This window comes from Amblyraja radiata, chromosome 38 (assembly GCF_010909765.2).
Source record: "Amblyraja radiata isolate CabotCenter1 chromosome 38, sAmbRad1.1.pri, whole genome shotgun sequence".
NCBI lineage: Eukaryota > Metazoa > Chordata > Chondrichthyes > Rajiformes > Rajidae > Amblyraja > Amblyraja radiata.
Window position 1 is genome coordinate 6,788,635 of NC_045993.1, and position 27,264 is coordinate 6,815,898.

The 27,264-nt window shown below is 45.4% G+C and overlaps 1 protein-coding gene across 2 annotated transcripts in view; it reads left to right on the forward strand.

Annotated features, from left to right (window-relative positions):
* Positions 1-27,264, forward strand: part of mrtfa (myocardin related transcription factor A) — a 139,206-nt gene that overhangs the window by 87,470 nt on the left and 24,472 nt on the right. For both annotated transcript variants that reach the window (XM_033013384.1, XM_033013385.1), the window contains one exon: positions 27,204-27,259. In XM_033013384.1, the coding sequence (XP_032869275.1) occupies positions 27,204-27,259 (56 nt within the window). The remainder of the gene's footprint in view (positions 1-27,203; positions 27,260-27,264) is intronic.

The window sequence follows — 27,264 nt, forward strand, 5'->3', positions numbered from 1 at the left end:
CTGTTTCTTAAACGGTGGGATAGTCCCAGCCTCAACTACCTCCTCTGGCAGCTTGTTCCGTACACCTACTACCCTCGGTGTGAAAAAGTTACCCCTCGGATTCCCCTGAATCTTTTCCCCTTCAACTTGAACCTATGTCCTCTGGTCCTCGATTCCCCTACTCTGGGTAAAAGTTATTTGATTATAATTTGGGGGTGGAAGATTGCAACCTTCACGTGGTCCGCCCTGTTTCGACGAATGCAATCAACCTGGCGTGCACAATCGAGTAAGATCAAATAGAACAAGTTGTCCTACAACTTTAGGCTGTGCATGCCATACGCTAGAAGTAGAAGAAGATTATAAATTGCACTCTTAATCACATCATGTTATAGGTGTACAGACACTGATAGACAGTGGTGATTAGCTGAAGACTGTGAGCTTGATCTGATAGATTTGAGATGGGGATTTAGTTCAGTTCAGTTTTAAACTGGAACTGAAGTGAACTAGTCTTGTGATGAGAGTCTGCCTTTGCGTTTACGATGATTGCTCCAATAACTATTTCAGGATGAATCTTTATATCCGGTGTGAATGTGGAATGTGAATCATGCTACCATCGTGAGATACTGAGACAGATGTCATTGGTAAATAAGCACCATACGTACGCAGAGGAGAAGGGAATGTGAGAGTGTGCTGGTGAAGCATAAACACTGATGTCGCTATGGGGCAATGCATTTTGCAAGTACAATGTAAATTTGGTTGCTGCTTCTCTCCCCACTCCGCCCAGACAACAACTTTAAAGGGAAAAGGAAGGAAGTTCACTTGATAGTTTAATTCGAAGTTGGCTAATAATAGAAAATGAGCAGTGTCCACCACTTCTGCTGGTGTGATGGAAACTAGAATTGATTAAATGTTAGGTCCCAGGGTCAAACTTGAATTATTTTTAAATAATGTCTTACACTTTACACTGGGAGAGTTTACAATGAATTAAATTTATGACCCAGGCTCCCACCAGCCCTTCCTTCATATACTTGTGGAATCATCAGAAGAGTCAGCTGTTGAATCCAACACGAGGTCAAAGCAACATGTTCTGCTCCATAATACCCCAACAGAATAATCAGTCTGGATTAGATTAGTTACAGCACGGAAACAGGCCCTTCGGCCCACTGAGTCCATACTGACCAGCGATCCCCCGGGGGCACATTAACACAAGCCAACATACACTAGGGACAATTTACACTTACACCAAGTCCTTATGACATCCATCACAATAAAGTGTTTCGGGAGACTGGTCACGGTGCATATCAACCCCAGCCTCCCAGATTATCCGGACAAGGGGATTTATGGCGACAACTCCTCCCTCAGTGTCAGCAAGATGAAGTATCTGATCATCGACTTCAGGAAGCTGGGTGGATAACACGCCCCAGTCTGCATCTATGGTGCTGGAGCGAACATAACGGAAAGCATCAAGTTCCAAGGTGTAAATATCATCTACAATTTGTCCTGGGTCTAACCACATTGACACCAAGGCCGAGAAAGCGTTCCAGCACCTCCATTTTCTCAGAAGGGAAGGAAGTTTGGCATGTCTCCAATGACTAACCAATTTCTACAAATGCACTTTAGAGATTGCCCTATCTGGATGCATTTCGGCAAGATAGGGATACTGTTCTGCCCACGACCGCAAGTAATGTAGAGGTTGAACTGATTTGGATTGTTTTCGGGAAGGTTGAGGGGAGACCTGGTAGAAATATATAACATTATAAGAGACATAGATGGAGTAAAAAGAAATTTCCCACAGGAGGCAAATAACAAATACTGGGTGAAAGAGCTTTAAGGGGAGAGGGGTAATGTTTAGAGTGTGCAGGGCAGGTTGTTATTTTACACAGATGGTGGTAAGTGCCTGGATGTTTAAGAGGCATTAAGATGTCATTGTTGTTATTTTACACAGAGGGTAAATGGGTACGATGCTGGTGTCTAAGGGGCTTTTGGATAGGCACGTGGATATGCAGAGAATGGAGGGATATCGATTGAGTGCAGACAAACGAGGGTTGCTCTTGGCATCATGTTCGGCACAGGCATTGTGGGCCGAAGGGCCTGTTGCTCTGCTGTTCTGTTCCCAGTTGCCGAGTTGTGAATGCAGCTCAATCTTAGAATAACGGGGAGGCCGAGGCGAGAAAAAACTTTTTCACCCAGAGAGTTGCGTGTTTGTGGAATACCCTGCCACAGAGGGCAGTGGAGGCCAAGTCACGGGATGGATTTAAGAGAGAGTTAGATAGAGCTCTAGGGGCTAGTGGAATCAAGGGATATGGGGAGAAGGCAGGCACGGGTTATTGATTGGGGACGATCAGCCATGATCACAATGAATGGCGGTGCTGGCTCGAGGGGGCGAATGGCCTCCTCCTGCACCTTTTTTCTATGTTTCTATGTAATCCATTAGAGAAACTAGTCATGCGTTCCTGCCCCCTTCCCCATATGACTCCATCTACACTTCACGCTGCCTCGGGAAAGCAGCCAACATAAGAAAAGACCAGTAAGACCCCGGTTATTTCTGCTTCTGCCCTCCTAGCGGGTAGGAGATACAAAAGCTTGAGAGCATGCGCCATTAGATTGAAGAACAGCTTCTTCCCTGGTCTGGATAGTCTCTTGAACAAGTCTCCCCGATGCTAGGGATGAGTTCCCAATCTGCCTCGTTGTGGCTCTTTCACTCGCCCACCTCTGTAGCTGCGACATGATGCTCTGCACTCTGTTCATATTAGTTTTCTACACAGCTTAATGTAATCCTGTGATCCAGGGTGATCTGCCTGGATAACCTGCAGAACACAGTTTCTCCCTATAGCTTGGTACACGTGACAATAATAAACCAATACCATGGCGGTGCAGCAGGTAGAGCTGCTGCCTCAAGGTGTCAAACACGTGTGGACTCTCTGCGTGGAGTTTGCACGTTCTCCTGCGTGGGTTTGCTCCCACATCCCAAAGACGTGCGGGTTTGTAAGTTAGTTGGCCCTCTGTAAATTGGCATTTGCCAATCGATGAGAATGGCCTCTGAGCATTGGCAATTGATGAGAAAGTGGGATAACATAGAAAAAGTGTGAACTGGTGATCAATAGTCGGCATGGACTCAATGGGCCAAAGGGCCTTAATCTGTGCTGTATCTGTAAACGAAACTATTCCAATACCATCAACCTTCAGCAAACATGGTTACATTCCAGTGGGCCCAGATAAGGCAGAAGAACTGAACACTTCTAATACTCCACTCCTGCTGATAATGGGCAGAGATGCAGAAAATAAGTCCAAGCGACGACCAAAAGTAAGCGCTCCTTCCTCTAACGGAAGGTCAGCAAAGGACAATCCATGCACCATTAAAAACTACTGTGCTGTTTTGTGGCTTTGGAGTTCTGCAAACTTTGCTATTTTGTCAGAATTCTTTGCATTGCAATCCCTTTGGCAGGTGTAAACGTTTAAAGGTCTAAAGGGACCAGGGGGTATGGAGAGAAGGCAGGTATGGGATATTGATTTGGATGATCAGCCATGATCATATTGAATGGCGGTGCAGGTTCGAAGGGCCGAATGGCCTACTCCTGCACCTATTTTCTATGTTTCTATGTTTGTTGGTTCTGGCTTTTAGCTCTGAGTTTGCATGGTCAGGGCGCAAGTACAAAAGGGAAGTCTCAATAGCAGGAGACTCATGGCAAGAGGAGGACATGAGTCTCCCTCCATCCTCCACCCTACTCCCCATCCCGCCATTCGGCCATTGGTCTCCAGAGCCACTCAAATGCCTTTCATGGTTTTTTTTTAATCAACCTAATATATTTTAACGGATATGGCTAATAACAGCAGAGTTTAGCAAGGCAGAAGAGGGATGTGGAATGTAAAGCAGTACCACTTTTAACATGGGCGTTGGTATTAATGATGCGGAATGGAAGATACAATGGTGGAGAATGGTTTGACTCAAGGTTCTGCTTCTGCAGCTCGAGTAGATTATGGGGAACAAATAAAGAGAGATGCATTGACTAACATGTGTAGGAAGGAACTGCAGATGCTGGCTTACACCGAAGATAGCTGGAATAACTCAGCCAGACAGGCAGCATCTCTGGAGAGAAGGAATGGGTGACACGAAAAGCCACCCCATTCCTTCTATCCAGTGCTGCTGCCAGTCCCGCTGAGTTACTCCAGCATTTTGTGTCTGTCTGTGTTGACTAACAGGTTGAGAACTGCCCCTTGCATGGAGATTGTGCTTATATATACACATGTAAACATCCAGCTCCAAGATTTACCCTGAAGGTACTTGCCTTTTTAAGACATGGTTCTGTTGTTCAAACTTTTTTTCCTTGTTGTTGTGAGTAACCAGTTTCAGCCATCCTCTGTTTTTGTGGGTATTAGTTGTTAATCTAGAGGATCAGCCGGGTTCTTGGTTTTACAACTTCCTGAACACATTTTCGTGCATGACTTTGCACAGTGCCCCTGGCTCCGTGCAATGTCTTGTGCTGCTGTGGGAGTGTTGCTGAATTTGTTGTACCACCTGCATTGTGTCTGCTTTCCGGGTGGATCTGAGGTGTGGCGTGCAAGATGGCACCAGAGTGCGGCAACTCATTGCAGGCTGGCCCTCCATCATCCGATACTACCTCTCCACTCTTCCATCGGTAAATAAACCTATCTGCACAATCTATTCTTTGCTTCGCCATATAAAGTATGGTAGACAAAAATGCTGGAGAAACTCAGCGGGTGAGGCAGCATCTATGGAGAGAAGGAAGATGTGATGTTTCGGGTCGAGTCCCTTCTTCATTTAAAGTATGATCTGATTCGAATGGATAGCAGGCAAATGAAAGTTTTTCATAATAGCCCAGTAAAGGTGATGATAATTTAATCTAAGCTTAAAACCTAAACAATTCCATTACTTCATTCCCAGCAGAACAGGGAGTCCAGAACCAGGGGCCACAGTCTTAGAATAAAGGGGAGGTCATTTAAGACTGAGGTGAGAAAAACCCTTTTCACCCAGAGAGTTGTGAATTTATGGAATTCCCTGCCACAGAGGACAGTGGAGGCCAAGTCACTGGATGGATTTAAGAGAGAGTTAGATAGAGCTCTAGGGGGCTAGTGGAGTCAAGGGATATGGGGAGAAGGCAGGCACGGGTTATTGATAGGGGACGATCAGCCATGATCACAATGAATGGCGGTGCTGGCTCGAAGGGCCGAATGGCCTCCTCCTGCACCTATTTTCTATGTTTCTATGTTTTTATGAAACCAACTAGACCAGGGGAGTAGAAACGAGGAGTTGCAGATGCTGGTTTACCAAGGAAAGACAGTATTGGAGCAACTCAGCGAGTCAGGCAGCATCCCTGAAGTACGTGGATAGGTGACGTTTCAGGTCAGAACCCTTCTTCAGACTGAGTTCTGGTTTCCCGACCAACGTTCCTTTCTTCAGTGGACACGACTAATGGGTTATCTTGCCTGTTACTACCTGTTTTGTTGTCCATGTATTGAATTTCAACAGCAACTGCATTCCAACAAAAAAATTAAGATAAAATTGCTGAGACCACTCAGTCACTTGTAGGTCTGGCAACATCCGTGGAAAGAGAAAATGGAGTTAATATTTGTGATCCAAGACATCATGTCAAAGGGTCTCAGACCTGGAACGTTTGCTCTTTCCACAGAAGTTTAGTTCAGAGATACTGCACGTAAACAGGCACTTGACCCCACCAAGTCCGCACCGACCTGCGATCCCCGTACATTAACACTGTCGTGCACGCACGGGACAATTTACATTAAGACCAAGCCAATTAACCTACAAACGTGCACGTCTTTGGGGAGTGTGGGAGGAAACCGCAAATCTCGGAGAAAACCCATGCGATCGCGGGGAGAAGGTACAAACTCCGTAAAGACAGCACCCGTAGTTGGGATGGAACCCGGGTCTCTGGTGCTGTAACATAGAAACATAGAAAATAGGTGCAGGAGTAGGCCATTCGGCCCTTCGTGCCTGCACCGCCATTCAATATGATCATGGCTGATCATCCAACTCAGTATCCCATCCCTGCCTTCTCTCCATACCCCCTGATCCCTTTAGCCACAAGGGCCACATCTAACTCCCTCTTAAATATAGCCAATGAACTGGCCTCTTTGCTGCTGCACCACCCTGCAGTGTCTGGGCGTTCCTTGCATTTCACCATTATTTTTTGTTTCAGATTTTCAGCATTTGCAGCACTTTCTGATTCGTTCTTTTAAAAAAGCAAAATGATAAAGTGGATTAGGACATGCGAGGTTGTGAAATGGCCCATAAATGTAGAGTCCATTCATTCTTCCTCTTTCTCGGTTCCAAGCTATCTAATTTTGGGTGAAGCATTAATCAACCTAATTACCTCCGAGCAGGAAAGGAAGATCCACAGTGTGTGTTCTCTTAGTCTCTAACCAGCAACTAGTATGATAGTGGGCTCTACCTACCATGGTGGAATTACTAAATACATGCTTTCTGGGTTTGTGTGTACATTGGAGATCAGCTAGCTCTGTAAAACGATCCTGTTATTCAAGGTCAAGCAATATACCAATTCTGAGGAAGGGTCCCAACCCAAATCATCACCTATCCATGACCCCCAGAGATGCTGCCTGCTCCAGCACGAAAACTAGGAACTGCAGGTGCTGGTTTACAAAAAGAGACACAACGCGCTGGAGTAACTCGGTGGGTCAGGCAGCATCTCTTGAGAACATGAATAGGTGACGCTTCTTCAGACTGAAGAAAAGCCCTGACCTGAAATGTCACTTATCCATGTTCTCCAGAGATGTTGCCTGACTCTCTGGAGAACACTCATATAACACCCGACAAACACCTGACATCTACGCCAACATTTTGTGTCTTTTTTTGTAACCCAGCATCTGCAAATCCTTGCATCTACAGACTATTGTATGTGTTTGTCAGGTTTGAGGACTTAGAAGTGTGTTGGATCTGTTGTCACAATAAATCATTTTCTGAAAACTTAATGACATCTGTGGTTCTCCCGTAAAGATTTTTATTTTAAATTCCTTTAGAAATAAAAGATCCCATGTTAAAATCCCCTCTAATGGTGATATTTAAAAAATTCAAAATTGGAAACAAAATTCACAGCCAACTATGATAAAAGTACCACATACTTAAGTAGATATTGCAAACAGCACACACCAGGGAAACAAAAACAACCAGCGACTGTGTAGGTTCTTTCCCCATCCAACCCAATGCAAAGTGAAATATTCATTTGGGGAAGTGCAAGCTGTAAGTCAGTACAGTACGATGGCCGTATTTTTCTCCGATCTACGTCCCAGTTGAATAGTTATTCTACCCATGCTAGCAGATATGTACCGACAGCCTCTATCGCCTCTAACTCCTCTATCTGTCACTTTTTCACAGCACTCTGATAGTCTTCTGCTAGGGGTGTATCGTAGGCCTAAACCTATGAAGCTATTAATTTAAAACTGCTGCAGTTCCAAAGAAGGACAGCAGTGTTTTGATAGAAACAAGGAACTGCCGATGCTGGGTTTACAATAGAAAAACAACACTGTGCCTGGGTAACTCATCGGGTCAGACAGCATGTTGTTTAAGAAGGAACTGTAGATGCTGGAAAATCGAAGGTACACAAAAAAGCTGGAGAAACTCAGCGGGTGCAGCAGCATCTATGGAGCGAAGGAAATAGGCAACGTTTCGGGCCGAAACCCTTCTTCAGACAGCATCTCTGGTGATCATGGGTAGGTGATATTTCGGGTCGGGACTTTTCTACTGATGTCTGGAGAAGAGTCCAGACCTGAAACGTCACCTATCCGTGTTCTCCAGAGATGTTGCCTGACCCGCTGGGTTTTTTTCTTAAGCAGTGTTTTGGACTGTTCTTGCTGAGCACTTCAGACTGAAACATCCTTGAGCATTCCCAAAGGTCTGCGCATCTTGACTTCGGAGCTCCTGCAACATTCGGACAAAAACGAGCTCCTGATCGCAGTTGGGATTGTGCCTCAATGCACATTTTAGGGCAACATGGTACTCCCTTTGCACTTGCCCTCCCTCCACTCTTTACATTCAAGTGGTCTGTCAATGCTGATGCACTTGGTGGGGGGTGGGGGGGAGTTATAACTGATTGCCCAGAATTGTCCCAGACCGGCTGTGGTGCTTGGGTAAACAAAGTGTTCAATAGACAATAGGTGCAGGAGTAGGCCATTCGGCCCTTCGAGCCAGCACCACCAATCAATGTGATCATGGCTGATCATCCCCAATCAGTACCCCGTTCCTGCCTTCTCCCCATATCCCCTGACTCCACTATCTTTAAGAGCCCTATCTAGCTCTCTCTAGAAAAGATCCAGAGAACCGGCCTCTGAGGCAGAGAATTCCACAGACTCACAACTGTCTGTGAGAAAAAGTGTTTCCTCATCTCCGTTCTAAATGGCTTACCCCTTATTCTTAAACTGTGGCCCCTGGTTCCGGACTCCCCCAACATCGGGAACATGTTTCCTGCCTCTAGCGTGTCCAAACCCGTTACAATCTTATATGTTTCAATCAGATCCCCTCTCATCCTTTGTAGGACAAAATTGTAGGGGTGGGGGGGGGGGGGGGGGGGGGTGGGCGGCAGGATGTGTCGTCAAATGCCACTTACATCCTAAGTGCAGAAGTTCATCTAATCAGAATATATTGTGACAGACATTTCATGCAAGAAATGCTACTTGGGCAAACGTGTTGCAATGAACCACTTGTCCTTTGTCCAGTTTGTCAACCACAGAGCAGAAGATAACGTGAAATCTCCCCAGCTTGGCGATGCAAATAAATGATATTCACGCAGGCACTTGTGCACCATGGATTAAAGCAAGCGCCTGGGCAGGGGATTGTTTCATGCTAGATGAGTAGAGCACCCATTTATATCCTTCCTTCGAATCAGCAAGTCTGGTAAAGTTTCACATAGAAACATAGAAACATGGAAAATAGGTGTAGGAGTAGGCCATTCGGCCCTTCGAGCCTGCACCGCCATTCAATATGATCATGGCTGATCATCCAACTCAGTATCCTGTACCTGCCTTCTCTCCATACCCCTGATCCCATTAGCCACAAGGGCCACATCTAACTCCCTCTTAAATATAGCCAATGAACTGTGGCCTCAACTACCTTCTGTGGCAGAGAGTTCCAGAGATTCACCACTCTCTGTGTGAAAAATGTTTTCCTCATCTCGGTCCTAAAAGACTTCCCCCTTATCCTTAAACTGTGACCCCTTGTTCTGGACTTCCCCAACATCGGGAACAATCTTCCTGCATCTAGCCTGTCCAACCCCTTAAGAATTTTGTAAGTTTCTATAAGATCCCCCCTCAATCTTCTAAATTCTAGCAAGTACAAACCAAGTCTATCCAGTCTTTCTTCATATGAAAGTCCTGACATCCCAGGAATCAGTCTGGCGAACCTTCTCTGTACTCCCTCTATGGCAAAGTGTATCGTACGTGTGAATGATAAGGGAGATAAATGTTATAAAATATAGACATTAATTATAATATAACATAATAATTTGCATTCGGGTTGCATGTTGATCTAATTGTGCTCAGGGTGGTAGCGGGTTAATAACAGAACAAATGTTTCCATATTCTTCAATATTCGATATTCTTCAATTTACCAAAAGCTTAGGATAGGTTTGGAGCAATGGTTCCCAACCTTTTTTTGGCCATGCCCCACCTAATCACCTCTAAAATCCTGATGCCCCCCCCCCCATGTGGTGATATATAATTCTTATCATTTAAAAAGTGAACTCCGTTTCAGCTGAAGAAGCTCAAAACGCCAATACCTTGGTTTAAACAAGCTTCAAAAGAAATATGATAATAAAAGAGTATTCACAGGTAATAAAGAGAGAGAAAATTTCTATATTAGAATATTGAAATATTTGTGGATTGGCTCAATTGCCCCCCTTAAAAATCAAATTGCCCCCCTGTGGAGCGTACGCCCCACGTTGGGAACCACTGGTTTGGAGGGATAAGGGCCAAACGCAGGCAGGTGGGATTAGTGTATATGGAGCATATTGGTTGGCATGGGCAAAATGGGCTGAAGGGCCTGTTTCCACACTCGATGACTCTGTGTTCATGGAAAATGTTCTGCGAAATGATATTTTAGAAATCGGAAAACTAATTTCATTCTAAAAGATTTTGATGTAGTGTGTGTGCTTCTGTGGGCAGAGAGTGATGCGCCATTTGTGAGAGCAATGAAATACATTTGTGGAATTAGTCTTGTCATGACACCTGTACGGTCGTGAGTAGTCGCCCAAAGAGCCGAACCTTTTTCTGGTCACCGCTGTATTTTCAACATTTTGAAAATGTTGACCTGCTGCGACTATGACGGGTGCCGACAAGTCTCCGAAAAACTCGACTTAAAGGATTGCCTCTGCCTCCAGGAGCTAAGTATCAGTGTCTGTCCACCGTTGCAAGCAACGCAACAAATGTTGAAGATGGGTGTATGTTGACTTAATGTTGAAGCCCTGACGAGTCTTTGGGGCATTAATAGTCCACCTTTTGGAGTAACAATTTTGGAAGTTGGAGGAAGATATAGACACGACAAGCTCAGCAGGTCAGGCAGCATCTCTGGAGAAAAGAAATAGGCGACGTTTTAAGTCGAGACATTTCATCAGACTTCAAGTAGGAGGATGCACACAAAAAGCAGGAGTAACTCAGCGGGACAGGCAGCATCACTGGAGAGAAGGAATGGGTGACGTTTCGGGTCGACCATTCAAGTAGGAGGGTTCTGTTGGTCGTGTGGATATTCCTAAGGAGGCAGTTTGAGCTTAATCTTGAGTTTTTCTCTTCTAGATAATGAGTTGCTCTATTGAGAATGCTACTTCCTTCATCGTCAGACACTGAGGAAGGACCTAAAGCCCAATAGTCTGTAGTTTGTAATTTATTTATTTTTTGCGTGATTCTTCTCTTTTGGCATTTTCCTATGTTCTCTAGTTTCCTTAATTGGATGAACTAGTTTCAAAATTAATTCAAGGTATATTGCAGCCCTCTCACCTGATTGCCATGATGAATGGATGGAGGGGAGGGGGGGGGCTTCATTGGCTTTGGGTGTATATGTACCATTCATGTAGCAGACAGTACAATGGACAGGAAAATGGGGATGTTATTCATCCCATGCCATCAGACGCAGTCACAGACACATTCCCAGTCAATAATGTCACAGACACATTCCCAGTCAATAATGTCACAGACATATTCCCAGTCAATCAGAACATAAATCTACTCATCACCCCCTCGTTTATTTTAAGTGGGATCTGCATGGGTTATATTCTATGAATTTGGTTTGGTGCTGGGAAGGAACTCTTATTGTGCTCCTGAATAAATATTGCTGATTGTATGCCCCGTTGTCTCCTTCCCCTCAGCTAACAATGTCACTTACTTGTTTAAGAAGGAACTGCAGATGCTGGAAAATCGAAGGTAGACAAAAATGCTGGAGAAACATAGCGGGTGCAGCAGCATCCATGGAGGGAACATAAATAGGCTACTTTTAGGGCCGAAACCCTTCTTCAGACTGATGGGGGGTGGGTGGGGAGAAGAAAGGAAAAAGGAGGAGGAGGAGCCCGAGGGCTGAGGGAGAGATAGGAAAGGGGGGGGGGGAGGGAGGTAGGAATCAATGTCACTTACTTACTACCTACTCTGCCTCCTGGCATGTAGGGCAGCAACGAAGGTCCTCCACTCAGTAATGTTGATTCCTTCAGTTGCTGTTTCCGTAACATGTTAGTTTTACGAGACAGGGTTGTTAGCCCTGCGCTCAACCTCCAACCTGGAGGACCAGTGGATCGCTCTTGGTCTCGCCTCTACCCTTCCGCCTGTCCAGCATGGGAGACCCTCACAGGAGACTAAAATCTCCATAGCTCTAGGGATCACTGAGACACACAAGCTCCCCGAACACGACAAGGTTGCAATCAAACGTGGGGCAGCTAACAATGTACCATTCTATATTTCCTAGATCATCATCCCCTTAGATCTGTGTTTTCACACCTTACCCTTCCATATCTCTGCATCCCTCTTTCTTCCCTGACTCGCAGTCTGAAGGAGGGCCTCGAGCTGAAACGTCACCCATTCCTTCTCTGCCGAGGTGCTGCCTGTCCCACTGAGTTGCACCGCCATTTTGTGTCCATCTTTGGCCTAGTGATATTCGGGAGACTTTTAGGGTTTCTATCTCGCATTGAAGGCAGATTCACCCTGGAAAGTGAGTGTGGAGGTAATGTGGAGGCTCGTGTCCTGTTTCTGGTTAGTTGCAGTCTTGATATGTGGTTCCTTATATGATGGATGCTTTACGCAGTGTCCTGTAGGCCTGAACAAGAACCTGAATTACAACAGGCTGTTTTCAGAAAGGGCAATGAAAAGTAGCATGCAGATAGGGACAAGATTTACAATTGGGGACAATTTACAATTTTTACCAAAGCCAATTAACCTACGAACCAGTACCTCTTTGGAGTGTGGGAGGAAACTGGAGCGCCCGGAGAAAACCCAAGTGGTCATAAGGAGAACGTGCAAACTGTACCTGTAGCCAGGATCGAACCCGGGTCCCTGGTGCTGGAAGGCAGCGACTCTACTGCTGCACCACCGTGCCGCCCTCATACTAGAACAAGAACCTTAATTACAGGGCTCACTGGCCTGCAGTTCCTGGTTTATCTCCCCTTTTATAAATAATGGGACAGCGTTTGCCACCCTTCAGCGATGCAAATTATCTGGCCCTGGGATTTATCAGCTTTCAGACACATCATTTCTCCATCGCTATTTTTACTAATACTGGTTTCCTTTAATTCCTCTTTCATTGGATGCTTCTCAGAAGTACAAAGGAACCATTAATATCCTTGTGCGAAGGCTGAATTATTTGCTTAGTTGCCATTTCTTTGTTCCCCGATGTAAATTGATCTCGTTCTGACTGTTAGATACCTTTTATTGGCTTTTGCAAATCCTTTTCTTTTTTTCCCATTGCATCCTATACCTGTAGAAAATGTCACAACCTAATTAATCCTCCATTGAAGTTGATTCTCATATTTTTATTCTATTGATTTCTGAATGTCTTGGTCCTTCCGATGGACGTCGAAAATGCTGCCCAATCTTGGGGGTTTGCAACTTTTTCAGGAAACCTAATATGTCTCTTTTTTCAATCTCATATCAAAAGTTTGTTAGCTATAGTTGGATCACTTTACCTTTTTATGTTCTTGTACCAGAAAGGAATGTTTCATGATCTGAGGAAAGACATTCTTGCCATAGAGGGAGTACAGAGAAGGTTCACCAGACTGATTCCTGGGATGGCAGGACTTTCATATGAAGAAAGACTGGATAGACTCGGCTTGTACACGCTAGAATTTAGAAGATTGAGGGGGGATCTTATAGAAACTTACAAAATTCTTAAGGGGTTGGACAGGCTAGATGCAGGAATATTATTCCCGATGTTGGGGAAGTCCAGAACTAGGGGTCACAGTTTAAGGGTAAGAGGGAAGTATTTTAGGACCGAGATGAGAAAATCAATTTTTGCACGGAGAGTGGTGAATCTGTGGAATTCTCTGCTACAGAAGGTAGTTGAGGCCAGTTCATTGGCTATATTTAAGAGGGAGTTAGATGTGGCCCTTGTGGCTAAAGGGATCAGGGGGTATAGAGAGAACGCAGGGATGGGATACTGAGTTGGATGATCAGCCATGATCATATCGAATGACGGTGCAGGCTCGAAGGGCCGAATGGCCTACTCCTGCATCTATTTTCTATGTTTCTATGTTTCTATGAGTCAGTTCTGGCATTCGTTCCTGAAGTGTTAATCTGTTGCAAGTCAAGTAAGAAGCTTGTCAGACTCCTCCCAGTAAAGCCAGGCATTCTAGCCAGAAGGGAGAATTGTTCAGACCTGAAGAAGGGTCTGGACCCGAAACGTCGCCTATTTCCTTCGTTCCATAGATGCTGCCTCACCCGCTGAGTTTCTCCAGCATTTTTGGCTACCTTCAATTTTCCAGCATCTGCAGTTCCTTCTTAAATAAAATAAAAGGATTTGTTCTACAAAATTTGGATTCATTCAAAAGGCCGCACTTAATGGCCTCGAAGGCCGCATGTGGCCTTAAGGCCGCAGGTCCCCCACCCCTGCATTAGACTCTAACTTTGGATTGAATTAATTCACCTTCCATCCAAAAGTTTTTTTCAATGTTGTGGTCACTCTTCCCTCAAGAATCCCAGGGCAATTGTTGCAAAGCTTGGAAACTCCGGGGGATGGAATTGGAAGCATATGCTCTGCAGACTCCCAATTCCATTGACATAAATACACAGGACGAATATTACAGTAGCATATCGTGTACAAGCCAAATAAAGGGTGACGAAATTCCAGAACAACTTTGACCTAACGTTATACCAGTTAAAACTAAAGAATGCAGTTGAAGGGAGTTAAATGCACAGAAGGGGAGAGCAACACTTTGAAATCTCTTCCAGGCTTGCGCTTTTGCAGAAGTAGAGATGATGCTGAAAGTTCAAGTTTAGAATTTCACGTTGAACCTGTAAATGGCGTAAAAACAGCAGCAAGTTCGTAAACCACCTCGCAGTAGAAAATGTGAAAGATAATAATAATAATAATAAATTTTATTTAATGGGCGCCTTTCAGACATCTCAAGGACACCTTACATAGTAATCGGAATAAAAACATATAATCGGAATATAACAAGTAATAAAGACATCACAGAGACACAAATTAAAAACAGAATTCAATCCAAAAACAGAAAATCAAAAACACAGTGTGAAGAGAGAGCAGCGGCAGCCAAAGCGCGCCAGCGTTCACTCTCTCTTCACGGCAGCCATCTTGGACACAGACCTACAGGACTACAATTAGACAAAAAAATGATGATCAAGAAGAATCAGCAGTTTGTAATTGAAGATTTAATGGCGATGACTTCTATTGAAGACAGGGGGTAGTGCAGCTGACAGAGTTGCTGTCTCATAGCCTTGGTTTAATTCTGATCTCTGGTGGTGTCTTTGGACTTTGCGCATCCTTCCTGTGACCACATAACTTTCCACTGAACGTTCTGGTTTCCTCCCACATCCCAAGAAAGCATTAGCTGTTAGGTTAATGGTTAATAATCCCCTCATTCAAAGTTTGGAAGTCGTTGATTATGAATCCCGAGATGCTGGAGACCTCTGACCGCTTGAGGTGAAGTGTGCTTTTGCATACCATGTATAGATGCCGCAAGGCTTTACATAGAAACATAGAAAATGGGTGCAGAGGAGACCATTCAGCCCTTCGAGCCAGCACCGCCATTCATTGTGGTCATGGCTGATCGTCCCCAATCAATAACCCGTGCTTGCCTTCTCCCCATATCCCTTGATTCCACTAGCTCCTAGAGCTCTAACTAACTCTCTCTTAAGTCCATCCAGTGATTTGGCCTCCACTGCCCTCTGTGGCAGGGAATTCCACAAATTCACAACTCTCTGGATGAAAAAGTTCACAACTCTCTGGGTACTCACGACCATACAGGCGTCACCCCGCAACATGTCGACACGTGACGCCCGTTTGGTCGTGAGTAGTCGCCCAAAGAGTCGTGCCTTTTTCTGGTCGCCGCTGGATTTTCAACATGTTGAACATTTTCGGAGATCTGCTGCGACTATGACAGGTCGCCGAAAAAAATTGCGTATGTGGGACAGGCCCTTAACTAACTCCCAGATATCTGACCTGGAGCAATGGAACAACATTGCTCAGAGTTGTGTAAGCAAAGTGGTCTGAGTTTGGAGGAAGAGAGAATAAAGTTTGAGTATAGTTATTACTGGAGAAGAGGAAGAGATTTTTCTTTAAATAAAGGTGCTCAATAACTTCCCCAATATAATGAGTTTGGGAGTAAATTATGATTAATTCCTCCAAAGCAAGTGTTCTGCCTATTTGTTGACCTGTGTTTGGGGTACTCAATGATTTGGGTCCATTTGTAAAACAGTTTCGCTTTTAGTTTAGAGATACAGCGCGGTAACAGGCCCTTCAGCCCACCGAATTCGCGCCTACTAGCGACCCCTGCGCATTAACACTATCCTACACACTAGGATCAATTTACAATTCTACCAAGCCAATTAGCCTGCAAATCGGTACGTCTTTGGAGTGCGGGAGGAAACCGGAGATCCCGGTAAAAACCCATGCAGGTCAGGTTGAGAATGTACACACTACGCCAAACTCTCCTAATGTGAATCACAAAGGGGCTGTCCCACTGTACGAGCTAATTCAAGAGTTCTCCCGAGTTTCCCCTGATTCGAACTCGGAGAATTACGGTAATAGCCGCTCATAGGAACTCGGGGCTCTCGTGGACATTTTTCAACATGTTGAAAAATCTTCCCGAGCGTACTGCGTTTTCCCGAGTACCTGCCGTTAGCGTTACGAGCCGCTAAGAGATGTCCCGAGCTCCGACGTACCCGCTACGTACATTCTACGTGCTTACCACGAGTTAGATTTTTTTTTTACTCGGGAGAGCTCTTGAATTAGCTCGTACAGTGGGACAGCCCCTTAACTTGTTTGGATTTCAGCTGGTCTGCCAATGAAGTTCACGCTCGGAATCCTTTTGAAAATGTCTATGTTGATTCTGGCGTCCTTTGCTACATTTTAATACTATTGATGTTACTCCCATTGGGACCTACAGTTATGATGTATTCATGAGAGAGTTAGAGCTCTTAAATCTAACGGAATCAAGGGATATGGGAAGAAAGCAGGAACAGGCTACTGATTTTGGATGATCAGCCATGATCATATAATGGCGGTGCTGGCTCAAAGGGCCGAATGGTGTATAAAGGAACTGCGGATGCTGGTTTAATCCGAAGATAGACCCAAAATAGTGGAGTAACTCAGCAGGTCAGGCAGCATCTCTGGAGAAAAGGAATAGGTGATGAAAAAAAGGGTCTCGACCTAAAACGTCACCTATTCCTTTTCTCCAGAGATGCTGCCTGACCCGCTGAGTTACTCCAGCTTTTAGTCTCTATTCATGATGAAGGGTGTAAGTTTAACATCATTTTAAATTTGCTCTTGGTTATTGATTTTACTTACAGAATCTAACTCTTAGTTTAGTTTAGAGATATAGCAGAGACCCACAGAGACAGGCCCTTCCCTCCACCGAGTCTGTGCCGACCAGCGATCCCCGCACACTAACACTATCCTCCACACACTCGGGACAATTTACAATTTTTACCCAGCCAATTAGCCTACGCCTTTTGGAGTGTGGGAGGAAACCGGAGATCCCTGAGAAAACCCGAGCAGGTCACGGGGAGAAAATACAAACTCCATAAAGACAGCAGCCGTAGTCGGGATCGAACCCGGATCTCTGGCGCTGTGAGGCAGCGACTATCCCACTGTGCCACTGTGCCGCTCCCGAACAAGGTTTCACCTTGATGCCTGAGCTTTGTTTTACCATTAGTTCTCAGTCTGGTGGATTACTAATCCTTCAGATAAGCATTTGAACCACATTTCGCAGTGAGCACAAAACTTGCAAGAAAAGGTTTTTTTTTTAAAGAAATGTTTCGAGAACAAAAATCCCCGTTTTGACAAACAAAGTACAATATAACTCATGGATTACTTAGCCACTGACATACTTATTGATCCCCATCTTTTCAGTCCAGTTTCACAACTGCTTTGTGAGTTGATGTATGTGTTTGGAGTTTAAGAGATTTGTCCATTGGGGCCTATCATTTCGTCTGGTCTGCTGGTGTGTTGGTGATTTTTCAAAAGGCTTAAGTACCAGAGCTGGAAAAGTGGTCTTGTATTTTTATAAACAAGTGTTTGGCTAGAACATGCAGTTAGAGTCATAGAGTCTTATGCCTCTGTCCCACTTAGGAAACCTGAACGGAAACCTCTGGAGACTTTGCGCCCCACCCAAGGTTTCCCTGCAGTTCCCGGAGGTTTTTGTCAGTCTCCCTACCTGCTTCCACTACCTGCAACCTCCGACAACCACCTGCAACCTCCGGGAACCGCACGGAAACGTTGGTTGGGGCGCATAATCTCCAGAGGTTTCCGTTCAGGTTTCCTAAGTGGGACAGAGGCATTACAGTACGGAAACAGGCCCTTCCACATTTCCCATCTACACTAGTCCCCACCTGCCTGCGTTTGGCCCATATCCCTCCAAACCTGTACCTGTCCAAATGTTTCTTTAACAATGCGGTATTATCTGCCTCAACTACCTCCTCCGGCAGCTGGTATCAAACACCCACCACCCTTTGTGTGAAAAAGTTACCTCTCGGGTTCCTCACCTTAAACCTTGATCCCCTTACTGAGGGCAATAGGTCTACCCGATCTATTCTTCTCATGATTTTGTACACCTCTATAACATCACCCCTCATCATCCTGTGCTCCAAGGAAAAGTGGTCTGCTCAACCTCTCCCTAGAGCTCAGGCTCTCGAGTCCTGGCAACATCCTCGTAAATCTCTTCTGCTTGACAACATCATTCCTTTAACATGGTGCCCAAAACTGAACGCAAGACTCTAAATGCGGCCTCACCAACGTCTTATACAACTGCAACAGTTGGTCTGTAACACACAAAGTTGGGCCATTGTTTGCAGATCTTGAGTTGCTGAAGCGATATTCAGCGTGGGATGTACTGAGAGTTTGATTTTATCGCCGCAAGTTGTATCGCTGCAAGTTTATCAGGGGCAACACGGTCATACCATCTTGTTTCAGTGTGAGGACATAGGGGCAGTTCCTTGTTTCTGCTGCGTTTCAGTTTAGTTTGGAGATACAAGTCAAGTCAAGTCAAGTTTATTCGTCACATACACATACGAGATGTGCAGTGAAATGAAAAGTGGCAATGCTCGCGGACTTTGTGCAAAAAGACAAACAACCAAACAAACTACAAACTGAATGGAACAGAATCACATATTCTTTTACATATTAAATATTGTGGGCGGAAGGAAAAAAGGAAGAAAACAGCAATTAAAAAAAACAAAAAAAACAAGCAGTAGAGTGGTTCAGTAAAGTTAGTCCCTGGTGAGATAGGAGTTTACAGTCCTAATGGCCTCTGGGAAGAAACTCCTTCTCATCCTCTCCGTTCTCACAGCATGGCAACGGAGGCGTTTGCTTGAACATAGCAGCTGGAACAGTTCGTTGCAGGGGTGGAAGGGGTCTCCCATGATCTTATTGGCTCTGGAGTTGCCCCTCCTGATGCATAGTTCCTGCGGGGGGCGAGTGAAGTTCCCATAGTGCGTTCGGCCGAACGCACTACTCTCTGCAGAGCCTTCTTGTCCTGGGCAGAGCAATTCCCAAACCAGATTGTAATATTTCCGGACAAGATGCTTGCCACAGCCGCTGAGTAGAAGGTACAGCATGAAGAAACAGCATGAAAACAGGCCCATTGAGTTAATGTCGACCATCCATCACCTGTTTACAATCATTGTTTACATACCTGTTTACATACAAAGGAAAGACATTCTTGCCATAGAGGGAGTACAGAGAAGGTTCACCAGACTGATTCCTGGGATGTCAGGACTTTCATATGAAGAAAGACTGGATAGACTTGGCTTGTACTCGCTGGAATTTAGAAGATTGAGGGGGGATCTTATAGAAACTTACAAAATTCTTAAGGGGTTGGACAGGCTAGATGCAGGAAGATTGTTCCCGATGTTGGGGAAGTCCAGAACAAGGGATCACAGTTTAAGGATAAGGGGGAAATCTTTTAGGACCGAGATGAGGAAAACATTTTTCACACAGAGAGTGGTGAATCTCTGGAATTCTCTGCCACAGAAGGTAGTTGAGGTAAGTTCATTGGCTATATTTAAGAGGGAGTTAGATGTGGCCCTTGTGGCTAAAGGAATCAGGGGGTATGGAGAGAAGGCAGGTACAGGATACTGAGTTGGATGATCAGGCATGATCATATTGAATGGCGGTGCAGGCTCGAAGGGCCCAATGGCCTACTCCTGCACCTATTTTCTATGTTTCTATTCTATGTTATACCACTTTTTTAATCCTCCCCTTATACATTGAGGATAATTTTAGAGCCCAGTTAAACTACACACCCGCATGTCTTTGGGATGTGGGAGGAAACCAGAGCACCCAGAGGAAACCCACACGGTCACAGTGAGAACATACAAACTCCACACGGACAGTACCCGAGGTCAGGATGGAACCCGGGTCTCCGGCGCTGTGAGGCAGTGGCTCTACCAGCTGCGCCACCGTGCCATCCCAATTTTTTCCCACGTGGTTCCCATCTCCCTAGTTATCATGGCAAGATGTAGGAGTCATGTGAACTGGAGTTTTGGTGTTTGTAACAGACCAGCAAGTACAGTCCTGAGAATTCCCTCTGCACGACCAGCGGTCGTCAGCTTCGTCATGGTCAAGAGTATTTTGGATTGAACCTTGATTTCAGGGTGTTTGTTAATAACCAGAAAGTCGTGGTCTGCAAAGAAGCAGAACAAATAAGAACCCTTCCGAGAAACCTGTCAACATTACTGAAAAGCAGAACACATTTGCACTGAAGATAGACACAAAATGCTGGAGTAACTCAGCGGGACAGGCAGCATCTCTGGACAGAAGGAAACACAATTGCATTGTACTTTTTCGTGCGTCTGAAGAAGATCTACTTGGCAGTCGGTGAGTTTGAGCTATCCCTGTGAAGAGGTGACTTATTACAGTGGATTGTCACAACCAACCTCTGTGGCATTCAGGTGGAAGCTACATCATTATCCATCACTACTGATCCCTGTTAGAAAGCATCGGCGGTATTGATTTAATTTAGCTTTGGAGAGACTGCGTGGAAACAGGCCCTTTGGCCCATCGAGCCCATATTGACCACCGATCACCCCATACACTAGTTCTATTCTAATGTCTAGAGGCAATTCACAAAAACCAACTTACCTACTGCACCCGCTGAGTTTCTCCAGCATTTTTGTACTGCACCCGCTGAGTTTCTCCAGCATTTTTGTGTACCTACAAACCTGCATGTCTCCGGGATGTGAGAAGAAACTGGAGCACCTGGAGAAAACCCACTCGGTCACAGGGAGAACGCCTGAGAACGTCTCCATACAGACAGCACCCGTAGTCAGGATTCAACCTGGGTCTCTGGTGCTGTGGGGCAGCAGCTCGATTGCCACGCTACTGTGCCGTCCCATATTGATCTTGAGTAACGGTTGGGTTTGGCTTTAAGGAAAATATTTTGTTAATACATGGTGGAGGCCATTCACTTGGACGTGGAAAAATCCAGCAATCAGCAACGGAATGGGTGATGTAAGTGTTATATATAATTTTACAAGTAGAAGATTAGGAAAGCAGCCAAGTAGTTTTATTGCACGTCAAAAGAAGCACTAGATTGTCAGACTTGTGTAGTTTCTACTAATATCTTGGCATGTTGAGCACCTGCCCCACAAGCCAAGGCACTTGCTTACAGTAGAACACAAAGTGCTGGAGTAACTCGGTGGGTCAGGCAGCTTTTCTGGAATACATGGATAGGCAATGTTTCATGTCGAGACTCCTCTGCAGACTGCTATCCATATCCTCCAGAGTTGCTGCCTAACCCTCCATTATTCTGTTTAAGAAGGAACTGCAGATGCTGGAAAATCGAAGGTAGACAAAAGTGCTGGAGAAACTCAGCGGGTGCAGCAGCATCTATGGAGCGAAGGAAATAGGCCCATGATTCTGTTCTGTGTAGTAATCCAGCTTCTGCAGTTCCTTGTGTCTCTGACTTGCTTACAGTAGCTACCCCCGTTGCTGAATATGGAAGCTGTCCTAGACCTGCGAGTTATTTTTAAACTCAAGGAAAAAATGTTCAAAGGCAGGAATGCAGCTGAGAACCATGAGTGTTGTATTTTGCAACCACTTTCCCCTCTCCATTGAGATGATGTGCAAATGGCAGCATTCTGCATTGTAAATGCCGTGGATCGTGGAGCTCTGTTGTTTGCGACCTGTTGCTTCGCTCACTTTGATTTGAGTACAAACCTTCAGTGCATTTGTCAAACGGTCCTCACTGATTCATTCATTGGCAAGCAGACCGATTGGCTCGACCCCATGTATCAAACCCTTCCACTTGCTTGGTGACGTTTAAAAAATGATTCCAATCCAAGTTTTTTATATTTACAATAAATCTCATTATTTTAAAGCTTGGCTGAAGCTTAACTATTTCTGGTTGGCGAAATAGTTCATCAAATTTTGAAATCTGGGTTAGGTTTTAGTTTCCCAGGATCCAGACACTGTGGAGGCCAAGTCAATGGACATTTCTAAGGCGGAGATTGACAGATTTTTGATTAGATTCAAGATTCAAGAGAGTTTATTGTCATGTGTCCCTGATAGGACAATTAAATTCTTGCTTTGCTTCAGCACAACAGAACATAGTAGGCATGACTACAGCACAGATCAGTGTGTCCATATACCATTGTATAAATATACACACACATGAATAAATAAACTGATAAAAAGTGCAAATAAACAGATAATGGGCTATTAATGTTCAGAGTTTTGTCCGAGCCAAGTTTAATAGCCTGATGGCTGTGGGGAATTAGTAAGGGTGTCAGGGGTTATGAGGAGAAGGCAGGAGAATGGGGTTGAGAGGGAAAGATAGATCAACCATGATTGAATGGCGAAGTAGACATGATGGGCCGAATGGCCTAATTCTGCTTCTACAACTTATGAACATGACCCTAAACCATCCGTTTCCAATTCTGTTCCAATTTTTCTCTGCCTTTTCAACCTATTTTTTTGTTTGCTGTGTTGAGATTTATCTTAACTGCTCTGTCCACGAGCCCGTCCGGCAGTTGTTGAGCCTCGTGAGACCTTTATGGTGGTATGGTGGCACAGTGGTAGAGTTGCTGCCTTACAGCGGCAGAGACCCGGGTTCGATCCCGGCTACGGGTCCTTGTCCGTATGGAGTTTGTGCGTTCTCCCTGTGACCTGCGTGGGTTTTCTCCAAGAACTTCGGTTGTCACCCACACTCCAAAGACGTACAGGTTTGTAGATTAATTGGCTTGGTAGATAAAAAAAATGTTTTTAAAAGGATAGTGTAAATGTGCGGGGATCGCTGGTCGGTGTCGACTCGGTGGGCCGATGGGACTGTTTCCTCATTGTATCTCTAAACCTGCTTCCTTTCAGAGGAAGATAATTCCTTCTGTCCAAGTTCAGCTGCATTAATAGTATTACTTATAAAAGGCTGGGCCTCTGTTTGGAACTTTGGTACTGAATAGTTTGGATACAACATATTTGCTTCAAAGGTTGCACTAAGGGGCCGGTCTCACTTACGCGATTTTTTTCGGCACCCGTAATAGTCGCAGCAGGTTGCCGAAAAATTTCAACATGTTGAATATCCAGCGCCGACCTGCTGCGACTATGACGGGTGCCGGCAAGTCGCCGAAAAAATCGCGTAAGTGGAACAGGCCCATAACCGTTTCATCTCCACACTTGTGGTATCTATACCGTTTGAAATGAATCACCACCCATTGGAACGAGAACAGGAAATGTCTCACTCATTCATTTGACAACAATAAGCTTTTGGTCTGCGAATGTAACATTGTGCTAGCTTTCTGAAACTTGCCCTTGACTCATCTGAAACCGGTATAAATGTGAGGGTGTGGTATATTTTTCTAATAATTTTTGAATCCTTTCGGTTATAATTTTTGGTTGCCAGATCACATTCAGAACATTTTAAAAGACCGCTAGATTTTAGTACATGTGTGTGACCCAGTTAAGTTCGTTTGAATTTCACATCCAGGTTCATTGGTGTCTCTGGGTCCTTTTGATAGTCGTGAACTGAATACAAATATTAAAATACTCATTCCTTGGTTTGTGAGATTATCCACCTCCGTCCGCTTCCTTTTAAGTCTACCCAAAACAGTTTGGTTTAGTTTAGAGATTTAGTTTAGTGGTGGCACAGTGGTGGAGTTGCTGCCTCACAGCACCAGAGACCTGGGTTCGATCCCGATTATGGATGCTGTCTGTACAAAGTTTGTACCTTCTCTCCCTGACCTTCCTCGACTATGAAGAAAACCGGCTTCGACTAGACCTGCGACTAAAAAATTATCGATTTTTAAAACGGCAACCTATTTTTAGTCGAGGCCGGTTTTAATCCTGATGGAAAAATAGCAGCAACCTAGATGAAGCCTCGTCCACGCGGAAACCACTTTCGACCATTAGGGAGAGTGGCCAAAACCTCCGGTGACCTCAAGGAAACCTTGGGTGGCAGGCAAGGTCACCAGAGGTTGCTGTTTAGGTCTCCTAGGTGGGACAGGGGCTTTAACTCATCATCATGTGTTGTTGAATTTTGGTGGCTTGCCTTTTGGGTGGTGTAACAGAAAATTGTGACCCACTTCTGCACACTTCAACTGTTGATTATAATCATTACAAGAGGCAGGAGGCTGTCATTTAGCCCATCTTGCCCGTGCTATCCCTTTGAAAGAGACTGCCAATTTGTCCCTCTCATGACCTTTAGCAACAATGCATACAGTTCCCTTGAAGTCTTTACCCAACTTACTTTTGAAACTTTTATTACAGTTTCCACTTCCCTTTTGTAGGCCAGAATAGTTTTGGTATTAAAACTTGAATACTCCTTTTGCTGTTGCAGTAACAAATGTCAAGCTCTGGATTATTTTATTAATGAAAGAGTTAGATAGAGCTCTAGGGGCTAGTGGAATCAAGGGATATGGGGAGAAGGCAGGCACAGGTTATTTGTTTGAGGACGATCAGCCATGATCACAATGAATGGCGGTGCTGGCTTGAATGGCCTCCTCCTGCAACTATTTTCTATGTTTCTATGAGATCCTCAAACTACTGTTCGCCCAGAGCCCGGCCACCCGGGATTGCCGCCTCTGGGTGCTGTCTGTATCTATACTTGTGTCAAATCTGCGGTTGCAATAAGAAGGACTAATAAAGTCTTGGCTTTAGGCTCGATGATGAATTGCTGTATTCCCCAAAACAAAAGCTGTGGTGTTCCTTCTCTCCAATGTTCCACCTGCCCCTTCGACAATCCTCTGAAATCCCCCTGTGTGACCGGTCACGTGTGCTGCCTAATATCTTACGCGCCTCAGTATCTATTCTTAAAGATAGCGGAGTCAGGGGATATGGTGAGAAGGCAGGAATGGGGTACTGATTGTGGATGATCACAGAGAATGGCAGTGCTGGCACGAAGGGCTGAATGGCCTACTCCTGCACCTATTGTCTATTGTCTATTATTGACTGTAAAGAGCTCAGACTTACACAGTTCTCTAAACGTCCTCGGCAAAACCATCGAGTTGTCAATAGATTCAGCCGGCACCACTACCAGACCATTCCCGTCTAGTGGAAATTCAAAAGAGTCAGCTCGGATCATAGCTTCCGGACCCGCTAAATTCAACAGCAGAGATGCTTTCAAATCATCGGGATCGTTTCGGTGAACGATGCGGGTATAATGAGAGTAGTCCGTCTCAAACATTCGCCATCGCTCGGCAATATCGGAATCAAACACGAGCGGGCTAGGCTTTTGACAAGAGTTAGCCATGTCATCAAAGTAAAGTAAAGTGTCCTTTATTGTCATTCAGACTTTTCAGTCTGAACGAAATTTCATGCCTTGCAGTCATAACATAGAATAAAATAACAAAACCGATTCAGATTCAGATTCAGATTCAGATTCAGATTCAGATTCAATTTTAATTGTCATTGTCAGTGTACAGTACAGAGACAACGAAATGCATTTAGCATCTCCCTGGAAGAGCGACATAGCAAATGATTTGAATAAATAATAATAAGTGTCCGGGGGGGAGGGGTGATTGGCAGTCACCGAGGTACGTTGTTGAGTAGAGTGACAGCCGCCGGGAAGAAGCTGTTCCTGGACCTGCTGGTTCGGCAACGGAGAGACCTGTAGCGCCTCCCGGATGGTAGGAGGGTAAACAGTCCATGGTTGGGGTGAGAGCAGTCCTTGGCGATGCTGAGCGCCCTCCGCAGACAACGCTTGCTTTGGACAGACTCAATGGAGGGGAGCGAGGAACCGGTGATGCGTTGGGCAATTTTCACCACCCTCTGCAGTGCCTTCCGGTCGGAGACAGAGCAGTTGCCATACCATACTGTGATGCAGTTGGTAAGGATGCTCTCGATGGTGCAGCGGTAGAAGTTCACCAGGATCTGAGGAGACAGATGGACCTTCTTCAGTCTCCTCAGGAAGAAGAGACGCTGGTGAGCCTTCTTGATCAGAGTTGAGGTATTGTGGGTCCAAGAGAGGTCATCGGAGATGTTGACTCCCAGGAACCTGAAGCTAGAAACACGTTCCACCTCCGTCCCGTTAATGTGGATGGGGGTGTGCGTGCCGCCCCTGGACTTCCTGAAGTCTACAATGAGCTCCTTGGTCTTCTTGGAGTTAAGGGCCAGGTTGTTGTCAGCGCACCATGCTGCTAAGTGCTGGACCTCCTCCCTGTAGGCCGATTCATCGTTGTTGCTGATGAGGCCAATCACCGTTGTATCATCTGCATACTTGATGATGGTGTTAGTACCATGTACAGGTGTGCAGTCATAGGTGAAGAGGGAGTAGAGGAGGGGGCTCAGCACACAGCCCTGTGGAACGCCGGTGTTCAGGGTGAAGGTTGAAGAGGTGTGCTTGTCTAACCTAACAGACTGGGGTCTGTTGGTTAGAAAGCCCAGTATCCAGTTGCAGAGGGAGGGGTCGATGCCCAGGTCACCGAGTTTGGTGATCAGTTTTGATGGTATAATGGTGTTGAATGCTGAGCTGTAATCGATGAACAGCATTCTTACGTAAGTGTCTCTGTTGTCGAGGTGGGAGAGGGCGGAGTGAAGTGCCGTTGAGATGGCATCCTGTTCTTGCGGTAGGCAAACTGATAGGGATCCAGTGTGGGGGGTAGGCAGCCTTTGAGGTGTACCAGGACCAGCCTCTCGAAGCACACACTTAACACAGTTTAACATCCACCACAGTGAGTCTACCAGGCACCTCCTCACTGTGATGGAAGGCAAAAGTCTTAAAGTCCTTGTCTCTTCCCTCCTTGTTCTCCCTCTGTGTTGGGGCGATCCAGGCTTCCGATGTTGTGATCCCGCCGGGTGATGGTAAGTCCCGCGGCTGAATCCGAGCTCCGCGAACGGGCCGGTTCAAACTCCGTGGCCCGGGGAGGTCGAAGCTGCCGAAGCTGCTGCCCAGCGGACTGAAATCAAAACCAAAACTCACAAATAAAAACTGTTAAACAAAACAAATCGTGGTAAACAGACCCAGACCTGCTTAGAAGTTAATGACCTGAACAATAAAGTTGACCATGCTCCTGTGGAGCTTTGAGATATTTTAAGGCCTTGGAACTATTATAGAAGTGAAGGCTGTTGCTACAGTTGAACTTTTCTCTCTCTCTTGCAGCTCTGAAGAGTCCTGCTGCATTTCACGAGCAGAGGAGGAGCTTGGAGAGGGCACGGGTAAG